This window comes from Anas acuta, chromosome 3 (assembly GCF_963932015.1).
Source record: "Anas acuta chromosome 3, bAnaAcu1.1, whole genome shotgun sequence".
Lineage (NCBI taxonomy): Eukaryota > Metazoa > Chordata > Aves > Anseriformes > Anatidae > Anas > Anas acuta.
The window spans coordinates 20,807,543-20,829,842 of record NC_088981.1 but is presented as its reverse complement, the minus strand read 5'-3'; the positions used below and the strand labels follow the sequence as shown (position 1 = coordinate 20,829,842).

The 22,300-nt window shown below is 39.1% G+C and overlaps 1 protein-coding gene across 1 annotated transcript; it reads right to left on the bottom strand.

The window, feature by feature from the left end:
- Positions 1-20: 20 nt before the first annotated feature.
- RRP15 (ribosomal RNA processing 15 homolog) lies at positions 21-20,904 on the bottom strand. The gene is made up of 5 exons (XM_068676021.1): positions 20,761-20,904; positions 18,358-18,632; positions 16,492-16,589; positions 15,415-15,613; positions 21-694 (listed from the first exon to the last, which is right to left on the bottom strand). Exons 1-5 carry the CDS (start codon positions 20,804-20,806, stop codon positions 542-544), a joined length of 771 nt encoding a protein of 256 aa, XP_068532122.1. The 5' UTR covers positions 20,807-20,904; the 3' UTR covers positions 21-541.
- Positions 20,905-22,300: the final 1,396 nt, after the last annotated feature.

Sequence of the window (22,300 nt, the reverse complement as noted above, 5' to 3'; positions counted from 1 at the left end):
AATGCTCCAAGACCAGACCATCACATGAACGCTTACTTTTCTTTATTATCTACAAAACCTCTCCTGGCCAAAGTAATAAAGTCTCTATAGGAGTCCGATAACTTTACAAGGTGAAGGCATTTCTGTGTTTATTGTAAGCCATTTCTACTGCGAATTGCTAACAACTTTTCAAAGTGCAACTCTGATTTGCAAATGCAGGCGCACTAATACATCAACTGCTATGACTAATGTATAAACTTTTAATGACCTTGGCAAAATCTATCTTTTATTGGGCAGGTGCCACTATTTTGACTGTACAAAATATTTTGGAAATATGTTGAAAATTATACATGTTTTGGAAAATATTTCAGGATTTCAGTATAGCAAACGTAGCTATATTAAATAAGAGTGTGACACGGAGGAGAAAATGCACTCCAAAGTTGTGCAAGTTTCTTTTTAAGAAAAGAAACATCCTCCAACCATTGTACATTCACAGAATGTTGACTTTTTATCCAAATAAAGAAAAAAGATAAAAAATTATCTTGATAATTTTCACTTTCATTCAGTCACTGTCATCTTCTTGTTTCAGACCACCTCCTTGTTCAGCATTGCTCTCTCCATCACTTTCCTTGTCCCAGTCTTTCATAGATGCTCCCATCATGAAGTCATCTCGCAGTATATTCCATTCTGGTCCCTCTTCAGACTTCACTTGACCCTGTATGTTTGAGGGGAAGGTAAGGAAGATAAGATGAGTTGAATGTGAAAGAGGAGCAGGAAAAGATGGAAGCCCTTCAAGCAACCAAAATAACACCTCACACGCCATTTGCACTGACAGACATCCCAAAGGCCAGCTCTTCATGCAAATGGTACACAAATGACAATCATAAATGACCTGATACTGATAAAGAAACTTGTTTTAACCAACCAATGAAAGAAATAAGGAAACAAATCAATTATTCATTGTGGATGAAACGGTCAACCCTGGGCATGGCTTCCTTTATTAAAATCTTTCTTGGCAATCAAAATGGATTCATGATATCATTTATTAACCCCCAGGTGCTGCTTCATTAGAACACTTCTTGGCACATTTCTAAAACACAAATATGGATTTAATAAAGGCTTAAAAAAAAAAAACAAATTTAATATTAAACATATTCAGTGATACATGAACCAAATCTCCTTTATGTAGATTATTACCTCACTACCTGGGCTTGTCATATGGTGCAAAGCTGCCTCTAAGAAACTGAAAGGTGATCTACAGTCAGCAAGCCAACAACACCTTATTCCAAGTTTCCTACTTCTTCAAAATGGATAAACTGAGTCCATAATACACAGACTGGTGAACAATCAAGTGACAGGAGCCTTAGTTTTAGGTTAGCACTGAAAACATTGCTAGGTTGCAGTTCTTCTAAGTGACTGCTCATACTTGGACAGTGCAACAGCTCCATCCCGTGGCAAAAGTTTTAAAGAACAGTATGAAGCAAGTCCAACATTCCTACTGATACTGAAAACTGTTCAATGTGAAGGATTTCAATGGTTTGAGCCTCTGTAGCAAAATACTTCTGAGGAACAATACAGCTCAGTGTCCAACATGCAATCAAAAATTACTCTACCAAAGAGGAATCAGGGGAAGTGAAAACAACTTACTTTTGAAAGGTCTTTGAAACACAGGTATACAAGTAACTCACTGTTCTTCTTCCCACTCCCCTGCTCAAAAGGATAGGCCTCAACTGATTCACACCAGTGTAACTGCCACCTCCTGATACTACATAGCAGATTAGAATTATGTGTTACAGTGTCCTCTGTGGATGTGGTTTTGCCTACTAGATGCAAAACCCATAGTAAACGTATGATCGCTGCAGACATTTGTTCATGCCTCTTTGCAGTGCATCTCTAAACTACGCATACTGTATAGAACCACTGCATCCTTAAGCTAATGCTCGCACAATTTCTGAGAGAGAGCAGCATAAAGAATTTAACAGCAAGAGAAATTAGGAATAGAGAGTGCAGATCAACATTAACCTAACACTTCACTCCAAAAGAGGCTATTTGAGTGTAAAAAGTCTGCCAAACAAGACGTATATTTTTAATAAGTAACCAAAACAGAAATGTTTATAAATGTGACTTGTTCAGCTGTTTTGGAAAGGTTACCTTCACAAAAATAGCATTACAAATCTTAACACCTTCCTTCCCAAATGGAATCTCCCAGGGACCAGTTGGAAAAAAAAAAAAAAAAAAGATAAAAGAGATATACTACAGTACTGCAGCTATTCATCAGGATGCATGCACCTTTTTTTTTTCTTCCCCATTTTATTTTTTGTCTTCACAGCTGCTCTCATAATGCCTACTCCTAAGGGTAACTCTCCCACCTCTAGCAGAAGTGGAAAAAGCAACAATCTGCTTTTTCCCCAGGGGAGTGACTTCTATCTTCTTTCACTTTTGCAGAAATTCACATAAATACAGTACCCAGTAAAGCTTGAAATTATCTCAGGCAGGGTAATCAATTAACTAGAATTAAGAGTTACAGTCTGGGTAGGTCCATATGCAGACCTTAAGATATTACTGTGGTAATAACGCATGTTAGTGCCACCTCTGGTATTCTGTTGTTGGACACAAGGAGCTGAAAGCTTTTTTTTTTCTCTTAAAACTGGATTCCAATTGTTCTATATGTCCATCTTTCCAGAGGAGAGAGAAAGGTCAGAATGGTTACAAAAAACACTTAAAAAAAATAAATCCCAGACCTTTTAGAAATAATCACTGCTTGAACGTGCCACAGAGTAAAACTTGAAATACCCAAATAGAAAAATCCCATTTTCCTTACAAAATCCAATTTTCTTCTTCCAGTAATAATAAAATCATCAGAGATGCCATTTCTTTTTCCACATGCGCATAACAGACATTATTGTCAGCAATGACAGTGTAAGGCTGCTCAGGCTTTGACAAGCCCCATTCTCAAATTCATCACAATCGACTATTCAGCAAGCGAACAACAGGACAAAAGCAGGACCTCAACAAAAAAGGGATGCTGATCCTCCGCAGAATTACCCACTATGTAAGGAGACACAAAGGTTTGAATAGAGATTTATACAAGCACTAAGACGACAGACAGAGGTAGCATGTCCATGCCTGAAAGATGAAGATTAAATACTTGAAAGCAAATATTTAATCAGTTTTAAGCATGCTCCCAAGTGAAGAAAACACCGTGTTTGGTATCTTCATTCCTAAGTCATTTACTGCTCTGTTCTTCCCGTCACAGCTACCCCAATCTATTCTATCAAAAAAATTCCCGGAGTCTTAAGAAAATATGCAGCAAGACTATCTGTATAATTAACAGTTAGTTTAACTGTAATATTGCCTCCCCCATTGTTTTATATAAGAATGTTAATGTACTTGGGCTTTCAATGCCATAATCTAGTTTAATCTAAATAAAGCAAAAGTGATTCTTGGCACTTGGAAAATAAACCAGCTTTCATTCTCTGCTTTGAACTCCCAGTCAGCTGTTCATCCACCTCTCCCACATTCTGGGACATCACTGAAGTTCCCTTTGAACATCCCCATGTGCAAACAAAACAAGCTATATAAACATAAATGTGTAATGCTACATGAAGCAGTAAGGCAAGGAGTGAACAATTGTTTTTTGTTATCCCTCCCCCCGCCTTTTATAAACACTTTTGTATGGGTTTGTTCTTTGCCTGAAGGTGTGATAACTTGTTTCAAAAAGGTCTGAGAGGCAGCAACCAGCAAAATGTCTCAGGAGTCACTGGTACGTGGTGTTATCACTGCAATAAGACAGACCAAAACCCAAAGCTGTGGTTACCATAGTGCAGAAGGCCCATTTGCTGGGAAAGCTGGATAGCCCAGTTGAAGAGATTGTATAAATACCACAAACAGCATCTTGCCTGTTTGATGTGTCACCTAAACTATCACAACATTAGCTCAAGTCTGACACAAGTACTTCTGTAATGGGGAGGTGCTTCCCAAACTAATTCTGGTTTGAAGACATTCTCTAAAATCTGCACCAGGACGAGACGAACAGAAATTCTTAGCTAAGTCCTAGTAAAACCAATCAACAAACAAAGCTTATTTCTGTCATCTAGAACAAGCAGACATCACTTGCAGGATCTGGGCTGGAATCGACTCCTGGATGCTTTTGGAGCAATTTTTCTGTGGTCTTGCAGTGCCAGCAGCAGAAGGGGACTTACCACCACATCAGCTCCTTCAGTCTGCAAACAATTGCCTTAAGCCCAAAGCCTTCTTCCTTTGAAAGCATGAGAGAATTAAGTTCAGTCTAAGTCACAGGACATTCTCATTTTTAGCTGTTGTCTTACTGAGATAGCACTAGTCTAAAACTGGAGCAGGGAAGTTTTCCAGAGCCTTACTCATAGGCTGATAAAAGTCCTGTAATGCTTATTGGTGACAATATTAAAGTATATGATCTGAAAACAAAGTGCACAGATTAGACTTCACTCTATTTTCCACTAGCTTGTGGAACTTACATCAGTTTCTGCACCTGCACAACAAAAGTATCTGCATGACTGTGGAGATTCCCTTACGGTCTGAAATCCCCTATTGTCCAGAAGACAGTAACTGCAGAATATTAACAAGTTAACATTTTTCAAACATAAGAATTACGATCAGCGCATTGGGCTCCCATGCCTTTGCTCTGTGAACAAGATGAAATGCCAGAGCTTGCAGGGGCATCTCTCTTTACAATCACATACAATAAATGTTTATTTGTACCTGTCAGGGAAGGAATTTCTAACATAAATATCTTTAAAGCAACAATTTTAAGCCCTGAGAAAACAATTCTAACATGCCTAATTAATTTGAGCTGCCTCCCCATGTTCCTCTATTTTGCTCAATACAAACATCTAAGAACTCAAAATACAGGGAGGCTTTTGTCACAACCAAGAAGTTAAAAGTGTAACTGCCAAAATGCATTCTCATACTATGTCTGACAATTATTCTCCCTGCAAATCCTGCATCTTTCTCCAAATGACTGCTGCTATGCTGTTCCTCATCCCCAGGCAAGCAAATTGAAGCCTAACTCAAAAACACGACAAGTACTGGAGGTACAAAACAAACAAACAAACAAAAAAAAAAACCCACACACAAAAGAAGAAACAAACCTTGGAGGGGGAAGACAAAGAACACCAAAAAAATCATTACCGCTAAATTTATTTTCAGGAATATCCAACCTCACAAGCTAAGAAAAATAAGTATGCTCTCAGCTGCAAGTACATAAAACTGTAGTTTAAGTATCTGAAAGAGCAATATAAGCAAATTACCAAATTTAATGATTTTTAACAGACAAAACAAACAAACAAACAGAACTTATAGGTTTAAAGTGACAGTCAGAACTGTTGATCAACTTATTTCAGATACAGTGAGATCTTTACTGTAAGAAAGGTTCCTACATGCATATGGATCCCAAACAGACCAAAAAAAAACCACAGATCTGGAAAATGAGACTATATGCTGTACCTGTTACTGGCCCAAACTTCTAAGCTGAAGTCTCACAGAAACTCAGTTTGACTTTGGAAAGCATTTGTGAGCTTGCAGAGCAAGCAATTCGCACAACAGAAGTCTATTCTGCTGCAGAGTAATGTTTGCTACACAAACATTTATTCCTTAAGGTGAGTGTCATTCAACAACCATTTATACTTTCTCTTAATGAGAAATTAGTGACCGAAATAAATTGCCTTTGTATATTTGAAGTGACACTATAACGTGGATACCAAGCATGGTATGGGAGATTTATTCAAACCACACTATGATTTGTATTTGCATTGCTAGTAAACAAATACAAGAGTGATTTTTTTTTCCAGTATGTTTTGAACCTCGGTGTTTCTGCTCAAACTTCTCTGCAAGTAAAGCACTGGAATTATTACTACAAGGCAATGGAAGCACAACAAATACTGATTTTCACTTTGAGCACAGCCAGAAGACCACCCACAGCTTAATGACCTGCATGAGGAATCTCCCCATTCTCACATCCTCCTCTAGGGTTTACTGCAATGAGGGGAGGATGTGTGAATGAGAAGGAACGCTTTGGGTTGGCATGCAGAGGCTTAATCATGCTCCAACCTTAGAGCAGTCAGAAATGTATTACAGAAATCTAAGAACAAGCATTTATCTGGACTTAAAGAGGAAAATCATTAGCGTCATTATTAAATGCATAATTGCAAAAAAGAATCACAGGAGTTTGAAAGAACAGATTTCTTCAACCTCAGCTCACCATAAACCTCATGAATCACTATTTCTGTCAGAAAAAGCAAAAATATTCAAAAGAATTCAAGTGTAACACAGAGCTCTTCTGCATACAGGAAGCTCTGGAGCTCTTCAGAACTTGTTGGACTCCCGTTCTCATGGCAGTCATCTCAGAAATCCCTTCACTGCACAACCAATTGTACCACTTGCTGCTGCAAGATTATGTCTGACCATACTACTATTCTCGTATTATTTAAAGTGTCATGTTTGTTTTTTGCCCTCTTGTAACAAAAACTACTTCATTATCCTCAGCTATTTGCTTTTACCTTTATACCTGCAATGCCCACTTATCAGATTTTATACCACCACCAGGGGAATTACTGCCATACTGGTCACTATCACAGCATTCACCTGTTATTCCTACCTTTTCTCCATCTGTCAGTCTCCATACAGCTTTCATGTTTCATCTACTTAAACAATAGGATCTAGGATCTGTAAACCAAAGACTGCACAGCACCTAGATCCATAAATTCCTGACAAAGATCCAATGAGTTGTATAGTTGAAAACAGCGTATGATCAAGACTGTTGCATTTAATGCACCACGTTATATTGTAGTTTGAATACAATAACCTGCTATATAAATTGTTGTCTGATAAGTGACGTACTTGAATCATAAAGCATTTTGTTCATAAGACATCTAAGATGTAAAGTAGCTGCACTGCTTCATTGAGAGTCTTCATTCTGACTCAGAAAAGATCATGCTGCTCATCAGTAAGACTAGGTAGGTCTCTGTGCTAGCTAAGCCTGAACTTCCAGGAACCACAGCCTGCAAAATAATGTTCATTGTGTACCAAAAAATATTGGCTAATTACCAAGACCAGACTTAGATGGACTCCTCCTTACCAACTTCTATTGATATTCCTAAAAAGGAAAATAATGAACCAAGAGTTTTTCTGTTTGGATGTGATTCAAAAAAAGGAAGAAAGAACTTTTCCAGATAATTAGTATTTCAACCCAGAAAAAAATCCCACACAACAAGGGACAGAAGAAGCTGGTGCTACATTTTTTAATGTGTATTTGGTGCAGTAATTGAAGACATGACAGAGTTTAAGGATCAGCTCTCTCCCTAAACATTCCCCAGATCCAAAATACCCTTGTTGCAAGGTGCACAGTTTCTGAACCTTTACATTGTACCTAGAAAATATGTAACTACATATGCGCCTGGAAAAAAGTGCCTGGAAAAAAATATCAGTTTAAGACTAAGGTCTTCTATCCACTATCCCTCAGAAGTCCAGTAATAATGGACTGCTACAACCTATTTCAGACAAGTATTTTCAAATCACAACAGATCTTTCCATGTTACTCATTTATGAAAGATACTTAGGCAGTGTCCCAGATGGGTATCTTAAGACCTTCTGCATGCTTTTAATAAAAGTTTGCATTTGCCTGCTAGCACAGTAAGGATGCATGAAGGCCAACGGTTGTCTGGAGTACTTTTGATCCCCCCTTTTTTTTTTTTAAAGAATAAATTAGCAGCCTGCAGATTTTTTAATAATCAAAACGTGATACCAATTATTTCCTATAGATGATGCTGAAATCATCCACTGTTTTCCATTATGTTTCAGCAAGAGGCATTGCAAAGCAAGTCCCAAAAGGTTATCTCAAATAACGAAGACCATAGTAATCAAGTCCTTTACCTCCAGCACTTAAGAAATCATCTCAAAGTACAGCTGATTAGGAAGTAGAGCTAATAAAAGGCCTCCTTTTTCTGACTCAGGATTTCCATTCACATTTGAGTCCTGAAACAAGTATAGCTATCCAAAACCTAGGAGGAAGGAAGAGGAGGAAAAAAAATACAACTAGCTTGTGCATATTTTTATTACTAAATATGAAATACTGAAATTTTTATTACTACTAAGCAGCTTTTTTGGCTAAATGACCCTGCTCTCATTGCCCCTACTTTTATTTAAATGGCTTTTGCAATATAAACTATATGCCTGCAAATCCAAGTTTCTTTGAGTTTACTTTGCTGCAATTTCCCACACACCCTCATGAACAAGCAGCAAATTCATTAACAAACAGACCATACACCCTGATCTACATTTCTGCATAGGCTTTCACAATGACTGCACGTCAAGAAGTAATGGAAGAGGCCACAAAGAGAAGAACAGCATCCAGGGTTTGGCAACAAAGTCAAAAAAGGTCAGATCTTTCCAAGATGACAGCTTTAGTATTATTTGTAATAGCAGGTTAAAAATATTATATATATCTTTCCTAAGTTTCCAGTGAATTTAAGAAACAGTCATTAAATACCGGCCCGATTATCCAACAGAAAATAAATATATATATATACAAACTGAATTGAGCAACCCTCTAACTATTGGAAGCTGTAAGCAGTTTGACCCATCTCTCCTGAACTCTAGCAAGATAAACAGAAGAGTAGGTGTGCACAGAGGTCATTTATAATACACATCTCACATCTGCTAGTTCAACACTTTGCAAATAGGAACATTTTATACCTTAATAAAACTTCAAAGTAAAGCAATCATTTTTCAAGATAATTTGCAATAGAAAGTGCTTAGATGAGGGGAAAAAAACTGGTTCAGAGAGACAAGTCCCACCCAGTATTTGTTACTTTCAGAGAACTTTTTCTATAAACTCTATGGAACGTTCAGATTTATTTTCTCTAATTACATTACCCTACCTATAAGAGTTTTGAACAAAGCCAAAAGTGGACAGCTGCTTTTATAAGGCTTCCAACTTGATTTACCAGATAAAACTGGATTTTTTTTTAAGTTGTTTTTTCATTAAATCAGGGCTGTGTCCACAGTCATAACTTTGTGAGATCTGCTGAGGTTGGTTTTAAAGTCAAAAACTATCAATTTGGTAGTGGTGCAGGCAGTGGTTAGGAAGTACTTTTTAGCAACAGGGAGCAGCTGTTTAACAGTTACGGCATTTTCCAAATAAAAAGCTGAAAGGATTGAAATTTGGAAAAAGTGATAGGTCCCCAAAAGAATAATGACCTGAAGCATTTTAAAAGTTTTCTGCCATTGTTGCAGAGAAAAATAAATGCATAAATTAAAAAAAATAAATAAATAATGAAAAGATTTCCCCCAGCTCTGACACAATGCACTTTTACAACTTTAGTCAAAAAAAAGTCACAGATTACACTGAAGACAACTTTCCTTTTAAAATAATTCTGCAAATCATAGTTTTACACTTCAATAAAGCAATTCTAATAGGGTTTGACATTTTGGATGTCTGTGCTTTGTATACTTACAGAAAGATCAGAAGATGATGTATACCACAAGCTTGTGGTTATTTTAGACACAGTTTTACTGAAAACCAGCTTGGCAACACTGTCTGGGAAAACAGAACAACACCATAGTCCCCTGTGCATTAATAATCAAATAGCAAGGCGAGTTACTCTTAAATATTACAGATGGAGCCATTTCAATATTGCATCACATTTCAATTGTTAGTCCCTGTTTAAATTCACTTAAACCTGCCAAACTTTGACCGCATCAGGCTGAAGTTTTCCATTGCAGCCACCTGCCTCAGGCCGTAGGTTTTTGCAATGTTTCAACTGAATCTCCTCAACTCTTTCCAAGGCAAGATGAACTTAAAACATTTTGTCTACTCTAAGAAGGAAGTATTTCCTACCTGCATTTGCTAATACCTTGTTATACATTTTCTTGAACTTACAAATCATTTAATGACTATTTTGGAGCCGGTAACGTATTTTGTTATCTCCATGAACACCTTCCCAGGTGTGGCCAAGTTTTAAACACCTGGTGGACCAGCCTTCCCAAACCTGAGGTCACCACCTCAGTTGCTATGACAGGCTTTTAGTAGCCAAATTCTCCTGAAATATCCATCCTCACTGACCACATGCTATCTACATCTTCGAAGACCACATGTGAATCACAATGACAGAGAACACGTCCTCCTGTGCAAGCAGTTGCCAGGGCTGCTTTAGCATTAGGAACCATAGTATAGGAATGTGTGCTTGGCCCTAAAATGCAGAGGGAAAGATCCTGTTGGGAACATGAAACATAAAGAGGATTAAAAAAAAAAAAAAAAAAAAGAGGAAAAAAAGAAGAGGTTGGTGGAAGCAGACTGCACAAATCACAGCTTTTCTTCCTTCCTGCCTTCTAGTCAAATACAACAGAAAAAGAAAACAGGCCCTAGGAGATACAAAAGGAGAGCAGAAAGGGAAACCTGAAGGCAAGAACACAGGAAAAATGGTGAACCTAGTGAGATAAAGCCATCACATCAACTTTAACTCTTTTACCTGAAAGTAAACTTGCAGCATTAAATTCTTGACATCTATCAGATACTTATAAAAATACTGGCAAAGACCTATTTCTCTTAACACGGGAATGTAGATGTATGTTGTTAGATAGAAAACTGAACTTGCATATTTTCAACACCCAACCCTGCTGATGACCCAAAAATGGTAAGTCAATACATCTTCTTGCAAACAGATTGAAAGTAAATATGTCAAACAACTTTTAACACTGCAGAATAATCCTTTATCTTAGAGAAGGTAACTAGGATATAACACAGTGGTGGCAGGCTGTGCTATATTTATCCATAAGGATGTACAATAGAATACACTGTGTAGGTAGTTCATCAGCAACTCCTGATACTAAAAACAAACTCCAAGCATACAGGAGGTGGCCTTCAAGAAAGTACACACATATGAAAGGCAGATGCAAATGCATGATTTATAACTAAATACAAATTAAAGTTACTGTGAATGTAATGGGAAAACATTAGAACTGGGAGAACAACTTTGCTTTGGCTGCATGTGAACTAAATTAATACTTGGCTGCCCCCTCAAATCTGCTGGAACACAGGCATGCATCCTTACTCCTTCAATTAGTTCTGTGAAGACAGCAGAAGTTTATTACTATGACTGTTGTAAAGTGATAATGACTCTGGAATGTCATTATCACTTAAAATTTTCCTTTTAAGTTTAGAAGAGGTGCTGATGCACCTTACCAAATTCCTCAAAGATGCCTTCATCACCACATTTTGGAAACAGAAGCACAAATGACAAGCAAAAAGTTAAGAGAGCTTCTGGTGCTTCTGCTGAAATCACAGAATGAATAACCTTGCTGTAACTGACATGCTGCAAGGGAGAAAGGCTGAGACTGCTCTGGAAATGTTTTGCAATGGTCTTTGCTTTCTTACAATTAAGATTTCAGAATTCTAATTTGCTGCACCAGCAAGCATTCCTGTATAGATTCAAGGGATCAGAAACTTCATTCAACCCTGGAAGCAAAGGTACTTCCCTAAGCCAATGATCTTAACTACACCCAGAAAATTGCTAAGGATGCCTAAAGCTAGAAATAGACTTGAAGTCTATTCTGATTCAGTGGAGTCTTAGACTTTAATTGGAGTACTTGGTTGCACGAAAACCAGAGTAGATTACATGTATTAAGATAATCTGCAAATAACAGACACGAGCATTGAAACTGGCATCTCAAAAACTACATACATGTTGAAACTTAGCACAATTCAAAATTTAAATTGGAAAAAATAAACTCCCTATTTATGAAATCTTTTCCAGAAAAGGGTGCTAAGAGTAGGGCATGTTTTCCCAATAAGGATTCGGTTCAGGCTACAATCTACTATCATACCCTTGCAGACCAACGGTTGCAGTAAGTCCCAGGCCAGGTCAGATGAACAACTTACAGCCTACAGAAGACAAACTAAAATACATGGAGGCTTTAAAAGAATAAAGTATCCTTGACAAAAATACCACCTATGTTAGACCCTGTGACATCTCTTTCATGGGCATACCTCTGAAAGGAACTTAACCCTCTAGGAATAGCATAAAATATCCTTTAACATCACTGTCTACTTCTATATTTGCTCTACAAACATAAAGATGACTTCAGCCTTTATGGCCAGAAAGACAGCTGATACATATTACTACTATTTAAAACAAACAAACAAACAAAGTGTAGATTATTAACATTTCTTCAGGTTTCTTAAAGGTGGGAAATAGCCAAGATCTAAGCAATAAATACTGAAATGAAAACATGCTCTGTAAAGATTGCATTGAGTGAGAATGGAAAGCCCTTGTATCTGCCGATAAATGCTTCCAAAAAAACCCACACCCAAATAAAAAAAAAACACAACAGTGAGGCTTTTTTTCCCCCCATTATTCATTCTTATCCCACAACACAAAGCTTTCAGATAAGGTAGGGGGAGGGATATTACATGACCTTACCCAGAGGCAAGCATCTTGTACAGTACCTTGGAAAAAAAACAGGGAAAAACATTACACAAGTCAGCTGGCTCAGCAAGGATTAAGAAATACCTTGATAAACAGTTAGTGATATGAAAGGCAAAGTTTTTGGCTCCAGCTCAGAAGAGTAATTACTCCCATCTGGGCACACAAAACCTGAAAAGGGGCTATAGTCTCAAATGGCATGAGAAATTTTTCACAGCCTGACAGTCTTTCACAGCTGCATTGGGTGGGTACACCAAGTAGTGTCTGAGCCAATGGCTAAACGTTTGAGACTATAAACAACAACACTAAGCTCTGGCAAAGGTACAGGTTACCTGTTCTTCCCATGAAGGCACGAAACTGGTGGAAAAAGAACATATTTTTAAAAGAATTTGTGCCACAGCAAAATCCGACCACTACAGATGGGCCTTTATAGAGATTTTAATTTCTTTTTCTCATGCATACCTATACTTGAGTAAATAATCAATCACAACAGAGCTTTGTAAGGGATATCTTCAACAATCCCTAACATTTGGAAGGAGCCAAACTCTCAAAACCACGACAGCAAATCTATCACTCAAAAACCACTGTAGAGTAAGAAGGCTAAGTATTTGCCCATTCTCACAAATATAATCAAATCTCCTTTCATAGTACCAGGTGTGGGTAAAGAAAGTTTTGCTTTCACTGGGAAGGCTTTATTCTGCTATTTTTCCTTGCTAACTGCTCGTTTTATGTGGGTGGGGTAGTGTTTTTATTGTTCTGGACTGTTTTTTTAATTGATGGCACAAAGCCTGGAGTTTGGGATTGGCATCCCTTCCATTGTTTATGTCGAAATAAATATATTCCCCTCTCTTTTTCAAAACGAAATACACGCCATACTCTTTAATTGCTAGAAACAAAGCAGGCTACTAGAAACCAAAAAACAACCTCCACCACCAGACCAAACAAATGAGCTTTCAGATAGCATAAAAATCTACCAGGTTTGCGCTCTAAGGAATTCACTGTCTCAAAGTCTCATCCCTGCTTAACACTCTTTGAAATACCCTCAAAAGACCAAGAAGCAAAGATACAGCTGTGGAAGCCAGCAGTGTTGTTCAGTTGCAGAATGTCTGTGCAATTCTGAGAAGGAGACTAAAGATCAGAATTTGGTTTCAACAACTAAGGATATGGGATCATAATAAACAGGTAAGATATATTCACAATAGAAGGCAGATTAAAAAAACAAACTCCTTTTCAAACTGTTCTTAAAGACCTTGTTATACTGCTGAATGGAGAGTCACTGAAGGAATGCAACATGGCAGGAGATGGGGAGACAGTCTATCCATGTAGACATAAATATTAAAAAACCACCACCACCAACAACAACAAATAAATAAACCAATGCAGAAGCATGGTCTTAAGTTCATAATGAAAAACTCACAAATCTGAAGATTTTGTTCAGAGGCTATGTGAAAGTAGCACCTATCCATGCTCAAAACGACACTAGACAGCCAGCACCTAAAGCATTATTTGTCCAGAGCACTTTAATGGAAAAATGCTTGATGCTGCTGACATAAGACACTGCTTCTATTGTAAAGAAGCATTTGCAATCTGTTTTCAGCCCTAATAATTCGAAAATTGCCCTTCTACAATTTGACACACACAGAAAAAATCCATTTTTTGCTCAGCTGTTGATTCATTGTCAGTCTGCCATGTTTTTGTAGCTGATTAATTCCCAGGACTGTTAAGTTAATAATAATCCTGACCAGCCCTTAATATCAGCAATAGTAGTAGGCCCTTCTATTACTCTGACGTTCTGGTGTTCCAGGGAATAAAAAAAAATAATAAAAAAAAAAACACTCCTTCCCTCCCTGCCCCCCATTCCCTAAAAAAAAAAAAACATACAACACCACACATGCACATATCCCCACCCAAACAAGCAAGCTGGAATTATTTAAGGAGAAATAAAGTGTCAGCACCAACCTAAACTGTTCTCATTATCCAAGGAATTAAAAAAAAAAAAACAAACAACTTTAATATTACACTTGCATGAAAATTCTATGAACTCTTCATGCCAGGCAGCGTTTCATCATGCTCCCCAAGTGCACACAAACAAAAAACATATGACAAACTGTTGTCTCCCAACTGATTAAAGTATTTCTTTCTGGCACTAAAAAGCATTTAGTTAACTGGTGTAAGTCTGGGCCAAGAGAAGTATTCCACCCATTACCAAGCACAAAGTTCAAACCTGGATGCAAATGCATGTCAAAAACATGCAGCTTCTGAAATACAAGACAGTATATGTCTGAGCAACTTGTTTTTAACCCTGAGCTACTCGGTGAATTAAAAGGACTGATAGAGTTGGACAAATCCAAATAAACTGTATCCTTCTCAGCCGTTTGTAAAAATGTAAGATATCTTAAAACACTACTTTCCAAACCACTGTATCAGCAATAAAGCCCCAACACACAATTTGAAAGAGAAAAGCCTACATATAAGATTTAATGTCTCACTTTCTTCCTGTTGCAGTGTTCACTTGCACAGCAAAGCCACAAAGCTGCAGAGCATAATCATCCTGCACAACTGAGTATGAAATGCCTGAAACTGTGTGTACCCACAAAGTCCAATATACCATGTAGACACCATACCTTTAGCAATTTTAAAGAACTCATAACTATTATTTCCTGAACTCCAAAGGTCTTGACCCAATAAAAGCTTACAGTTTGTTACATGATGTGCAAAACCCAAGATAAAGTCCATTATTATCATTATTATTATTTTTAAAACACAGCTAAAATAAGCAGTTTGAACACAAGGCTTGATGCCCTATCAGGAAAGCTTGCAGTGTTTTGTACCTTGAAGCCCAAAAGCTTCCTTTCTAAATATTCTTAAAAAAGCACACACTTTGATGACAGCTGTTTTGAAGTGCAGGCACATTAGCAGACAAAAATTACACTGAGAAAGTATTTTGTAAGGAGTATTTCACCCAGGTGAAGCCTACCTGTTTACTTTTTGTGCCCTTCCCAGGATTCTGGTTTCCTTTAACACCTTCCATGCCTCTTAAAACATCGATGAAATCTTTCTTTGATACAGATGACAGCAGTTTAGCACGTCGCCTCTCAGAGCTCCCAACTTTCTTCACTTTCTCATCAATGTTTTTTTGGTGAGTCCTGACAGCATTGAATAACTGTACAACACCTCTAAGATGGAAAGCAGGGGAAAGGAGGTGAACAACAAGACAAAAACAGCTTTTTAACTCAAATTTCCTTTACCTTCTATCAAAGCAACCAATCAGTGCAGATGCCAGATAGCTTCTAGTTACTAAAAACGGTTACTTAGAACCTCAATTTAAATAAGATGTAACATTTACAACACTACAAGAGGCTTTTAAATTCCTTCCTTCCTAAACCTTCCTTCACACTTACTGCTAGGAGCCAGTAATAAAAATCTACAAATAACCATTCAGACCCCAAAGCAAGCATGGCGCATTGCACTGAGATCAATACAAAAGCACTTTTCATCTTCAGAAGCATGCTACTCATCCTACAACCAGCTATTAAATTCCTCAGACAAGATCTTAAGAGCTGCTGAGGCAGAGGAACAAGGCAGAGGAATGAGACCTGTAAGGAGACAAAAGCATACAGGGAGTACAACAAGGAGCTCGACTAGTTCTGTGGCAGTGAACTACAATAATGCAAAACAGGCAACCGAACCTAGCAGCCATGTATCTGGTGAATCCTCTGTGGAGAAAGAAGAAACAGAATAGTAGACACAACTGTTCTGCATTTTTAAAGCATTTTGCTAATTTAAACAAAATGAAGGGGTCTAGCAAAGCACTTCTGTTAAGCAAACATTACATTCTTGTCTAATTTTTTATGCTTTTGCAAACCTTTTGAAATCTTTTGCTGAACTTGATACTGTACAATGCAGACCTGTACATAAATCACTTGGCTCCTGCTAGTCACTTCTTAAGAGTTCAATCTGATTGGAAACAGATTATCTGCACAGGCCTTTTCTTCTCTTTTTCCTCCCTTTAATATATACGTGTATTTCAAGAAAGCTTTCAAAATGCTCTTACCTTGTAGCAATTCTCTGAAGATTTCTCTCTCTGTCTCTGTCTTTGACAACATCTGGCTTCACTCGGCACATCATTTCCCACTCCCGCTTTTTATCGAGCTGCATTATAAATATTGTTACATGAAGTAAGTGGCATTGAGCATCTGAGAATGCAGCATAGTCTTATACAATATGCAGCAAGAGGAGATAAAAAATGATAAATTGACAAAGCTCAGTTTGGCTGAGGGTAAGGGGAACTCCAATACAGCACTGGACACCAGGTCTGAGGCAAGTCTCTTGCACTGATGCCTTCACACTGGCTGCTACAGACAAGAAAATGATTCAAAGACAGTTTTCAACTCCAAAACTTCACAAGTTGATCAGAGAGAAACCCATAAATAATAAATTTCTGGGCATGTCAAGACAAGCATGTTGCATTTTGGGCCTTGGGAATATGACTTCCCCTGCTGAGTTAATCACATGCAGCTTTTGTGACGGACAGCAGTGCACAGCAAAGGCCACAATGAGCAGAACTCAAACACAAAAGAGTAACAAGCACCCACTGGAGAAGAACTGCTGTATACAACACTGATTTTTGTCTTTTTTGAGGCTCACTGCTTCCAAATCCCAAACTGATCAACTTTTAAATTATCAGGGGCCACACAACACCAATAGCAAAATGCTATTATTTCCGCAGCTCCTGTACCAAGAGTAAGGTAACATTTTTAAGCCCTTTCAACAATCTAACAGTTCTTAGCTCTGGTGATGCTGCATTAAGTCTGTTTCATGCAAAAAGTTTTTCATGGAATTTCAAAGTCCTTATCTTTATGATACCAGGCAGACTATTATGAACTCAACAGTTTATGACCATGTTTTGGCCTTTGATCAAAAGAACTGCCCTAGCCTACCTTCTACCAGCAAGAAATTAAAGGCAATCTGCCCTGACATTTTTCTAAGGGTGAACAGGTCAGGTTAGAGACCTGCAGCCCACCTCTGCTTTACAGAACTGCCACGTGTTTATTGTATGAGAACAGGTATTTAGGACAGTTGGAACTGAGGAGATACCTTTACCAAAGCTCTTTTAAAAAGGCAGGCTGTGGCGTAAACACAGCATGTACCAGACTATCAGGTAGATACCAGGATTTCCCAGTAGAACAGAACTGGTAAGATGAGACATTAGAACTATTACTACACTTTTTAGCCTGAAGGTGAATCAATTTCATCCTGGAGTTAAAGTTCCACCAAAAAAGGCAAACAAACAAACAAAAGCAATATTCACAAAACAAAACAAAACAAAACCACTAATTGCCAACAGCTTTGCTTTCATTACAACAGTTTCAGGATTGTAAGTAATTCAGGGCACAGATGTCATCATAGAAAACTCCTACCATGGAAAATCAAGGAGCGCAAACCACTTCACAAGCACATCATGGATTGCTGCAATCTCAACCACGAGGCCTTGATTTTGGAAGCCACAGCAGAATTTGGATGACCAGAGTTTTCTGTCATTTCTCCTTCTCACCTTCTATGACAGAGCTAGAACTACTTGCATTCCTAATGCCATCAAAAGGAGTTATACCCCAGATTAATAACAGTAAATAGAAATCTGAGCTTAAGGATGCTTCTTTCATTCTGTCAACAACAAAAACATCTTAAGCTGACTGACACCACAATCCTACTGCCAAAGATCAGCTTGTCCAATCGACCAGAACGTAAGAAGCCCTAGGGCAGGACTGCCTAGAAAGTCAAGAAATTGAAGCTATTTGAGGTCACAATGGAGTAGAGATCCCAAAACTGAGAACAGGCTCATAGTGCTCTCCTAAATCCCTGCTTAGGGGATCTTATCACATCTCCACCTGTACAATGAAATGCTGAGTCTTTTTCTCACCTTCCTCCTCTTCTCCAGCCTCTCTTGTTTATCCTTTTCTCTTTCCTTCTCAAGTTTTTTACTCTTGGCCAAGATAATGGACTTATTTTGTGGTATCTTTTTGTTGAGCACTTTTGCCATGGCATCTGCCCAGCCTGCACCTGGGCCAGGTTTGGAATTTTTTGCCTCTTCTGCCACATTGTCAAGGGCTGCTGCTTCATCTTCATCATCTCCATCCAAGGCTTCACCTCCTGATGAGTAGCTGTCATCTGGAAGTCCTGAGCTTAACTCAGAACCTAGGGCAGAAAAATGAAAAAGAAAAAGGCATCAATTTCTAGTAAGGGCCCATCACAGGCTCAATTTGTTCCATACGCAAATGTTACGAAATTTCAGGCCCATGTACTCCTTGCTTAAGATGCTACTCTAGCAGGCCTGCACCATGATAATGAATGTATAAACAAGTACCCAGAGCTTGCTCCTCTCAGGGATGTTTTAAAGTAATTTTACCTAAAGAGGTTAGCTAAGAAGCAAAAGATAGCCCTAAAAATTTATTAGATGAAAAAATACTTTGATGACTAGGTCTGGTAAGCTTTTGGGGAAAAGGATATTTTCCAGTTAAGAAAATATAACTTAAACGTGTATATAAACACATGTATGCATGTAGATATACAGATGTACATACTTGTATAAAAACTGCAACAGCGACATCTTGTGTTTAAATGCATGTAGACAGATTAAACTGAAGGTAGGGAGTACTTCTTACATGAAAGTAAAGTTTGCTCGCAAAAAGTTAACACCATCAAAAACGTGATTGGCACAGAAAACACACAGGGGAGACTGTTTTGTGAGACAGAGAATCGAGGCATTTATCAAAAGTAACGAGAGGCAGCAAGCCTCTGTTCCGTTTTCTGTTTCTGCTCTATTTCTTCATACACAAACAAAATACCTTCAAATTCTAATTTGTTTACCTCGTACCCCATCAGTACAAAACAAAATAACTGGAGTTAAAATACCTAAGTCTGGAATCAAGATACAGCAAAGAACACAGCAAGAAAAGCAGAGCTACATGAAGAATTTACTATTTCCCTTGTTAGCCTGTTTGGTGGGTCGAATAAGAAAAATAAAGTCCTTAACAGTGAGGACAATTAACTAGAATGAAAGTGGCTGGTTTCTGACCTCTTCAAGTCCCACCTGCAAGGGGACAACTCCCCACCGGTTCTGAGACCAGCTGACTGCTCCTCACCTCCAAACACAAAGCTGGCTGCCTTTCACCCATCCACCTCTCTCTCTGCATTAGAAAGAATATTTTGAAATCATAACGTCATGTTCCACTGGAACAAGGGCTTTAACTCTGTAAGCATTACTACACACCTTCCGTTACAAGCCAAGTAACTTGCTGACAAGTTACTTATTTAAATATATATATACCTTGTGGCCAGACTAACTCATTAATTTGCCTTCGACGTGTTTCTTTTTGAAACAGCAAGGTAGCAGCAAAACAGTGCTGTTAACCAGTTTGAGACAGAGTCTCTAAAGCCCGGGCACCTTCAGAGAGCTACAAAGGAATTTGGTTATCAGGGAAAGCAGCAAGGCTTTAGGCCTGTAGCACAAATACTTACTGAAACTCAAAAATACTAACTGAACTCTTGTTTGTTACCCACGTAGATATGATTTTTCACTACAACTAAGTTGAATGCTTTTTAGTGTTTTCTCTCACCCTGCACAGGATGTTTTCTGCAGCACTCCTTACCATGAAACTTAAATTTTGAAGCAACTAATTTGTCCATCATACTCAGAAACTACTTAAAGCTACTGATGTGTATCTATACCTTGATTTCTAAATTAAAAAACAAAACCACACTGTTGCACGTGAAGTAGGTGCACAATCACATTCTGCTTCCTACACGTAAAACAATTTGTCAGGTTCTCAGCCCTAGGCCTTGTCCATGCTAGAGTATTGCTATCTAGTTTTTAACTCCACCAGAAGTAGTTCTTGGAGCTCCATTCTGAATTGCAGACTCCAGTCTCACAAAGTTTCAGTAAAAAAGCCCTAACTGGGAGGTGCTGTAAATGTACGTACACAGGATCTCCGTACTTTCCTCATCTACACTTGCTCAGTGGTCTATCTGGGCATAGACACATACAAAATATATCAGTCCTCAGGAAGGAGCTCTGGAAGAAGCTCCTGCTCAAGGCTTCCCTTGGGCTTAGCTGTGACCCCCAGACCCAGCAGGGAGCACACAGCAACCCCCCCCCCCCGTACAGACAGCCGCATCCCATCGCCCCGCGATCCCAGAGCTCCCCCAGCTCTGCCCCCTACCAAACCACGCACCCACACCCCCAGCAGCCCCCAGCAGCCGGCTGCCCCCGGGAGCACACAGGCTGCGGGGAGCGAGCCCCGGCCCCGCCGCCCTCCCTCAGTACCGCTGTCCGCCTCCGGGCCGCGTGTGGCCGCCACGGCCGCCGCCATCTTCCCCCGCTCTGCTCCCCGCGCCTTCCGTTCCTCTCCGTGCCTTTCCTCTCCCTGCCGTTCCTGTCCGTGCCGTTCCGCCCCCAAACGTTCCGGAGCTCATCTCTGCTCCTTCACAACCACACAAAACCAATCTCTTATTCTGGGGTTTGGGGTTCCTCTTTCCAGAAATGTGCGTTGCCAGCCCCACTGTCTGCCCAGCGCTGGCCTTCTTGATGGACCAGAACTTCTGGGCAGCTCTTGAAATCGAGGTGGAGATTGTTAAATTTAAACAAAGCTATGGCAAATTGCATTTCTTTCCCCGATGAGTAGCCACCAAGCAGTGAGCGTTAGCTGCTCTCCTTCGTGCTACAACATGGCATTTCTTGCATCAGGGAAGCATTGCGCTCTTCATTTACAGACGGGGTCAGGAAAGCCAAGGTTGGAGCTGAACTTGGCAAGGGATTTGAAAACTAACAAGGGGTTCTACAGATACATAGGCAGGAGGAGACAGGCCAAGGAGAGTGTTTCCCCTCTGACAAATGAGACAGGAGAACTGGCTTCCTCAGACATGGAAAAAACTGAGGTATTCAATAAGTGCTTTGCCTCAGTCTTCAGTGGTGGTCAAATTTCCCATGTCTGTCAGGACCCTGAACCTTGAGGAGGGGGTGAAAGGAGCAGATTTTATCCCAGTATGACAGTGGAACAAGTCCAGGACCACCTCATGATATTGGATGTGTATAAATCCATGAGACTAGATGGTATACATCTCAGGGTGCTGAGAGAGATGGCTGATGTGGTTGCCAAGCTGCTCTCCGTCATATTTGAAAAATCATGGCTCTTGGGTGAAGTCCCCAGTGACTGGAAAAAGGGAAATATTACTCCCATTTTTAAGAAGGGGAGAAAGGAAGACCCAGGGAACTACAGAGCCTCACCTCTGTGCCTGGGAAGATCATGGAGCAGATCCTCCTGGAAGACGTATCAAGGCACATACAAGATAAAGAGGTGATCTGAGACAGCCAGCACGGCTTCACCAAAGGCAGACATTGCCAAACCAATTGGTGGATATCATCTACCTGGACTTGAGTGAAGCCTTTGATATGGTCCCTTACCACATTCTTCTCTCTAAATTAGAGAGATATGGATTTGAAGGATGGACTGTTATGTAGATAAAGTAGCAAATCTTCTTAGATAACTTACTTATAAGCACTCCAAGCTAAACAAATGGAAGTTTGTAATCAAGTTACTGTAAGAATTGGATATGCTGGTAGGCACAAGCTCCGGGATTCCTTGGAGCCCTAAAGGTGCAGTACAAATATCCTAGACATTAAAAGATACATCTATAGTATGACTATTGCTAATAATATATCTAAGAAGATTTATCCAAAAACCTTGACATCTTAGGTCAAAATCATTAGGCATGATCATATGCATGAAACATTGCACTCCTTTCTACCTTCACTGACACTTTAGGGTGCTTGTATTCATAAATGTGTATTAAAACAAGGGGGTGTG

What these genes read in the sequence shown, in the direction of transcription:
- RRP15 (XM_068676021.1), bottom strand. Translation starts at nt 20,806, where the DNA reads ATGGCGGCGGCCGTGGCGGCCACACGCGGCCCGGAGGCGGACAGCG. An exon ending in CGGCCCGGAGGCGGACAGCG is followed by an intron (nt 18,633 to 20,760) that starts GTACTGAGGGAG and finishes TTTCTGCCCTAG; the next exon opens with GTTCTGAGTTAAGCTCAGGA. An exon ending in GGCTGGAGAAGAGGAGGAAG is followed by an intron (nt 16,590 to 18,357) that starts GTGAGAAAAAGA and finishes TTTATAATGCAG; the next exon opens with CTCGATAAAAAGCGGGAGTG.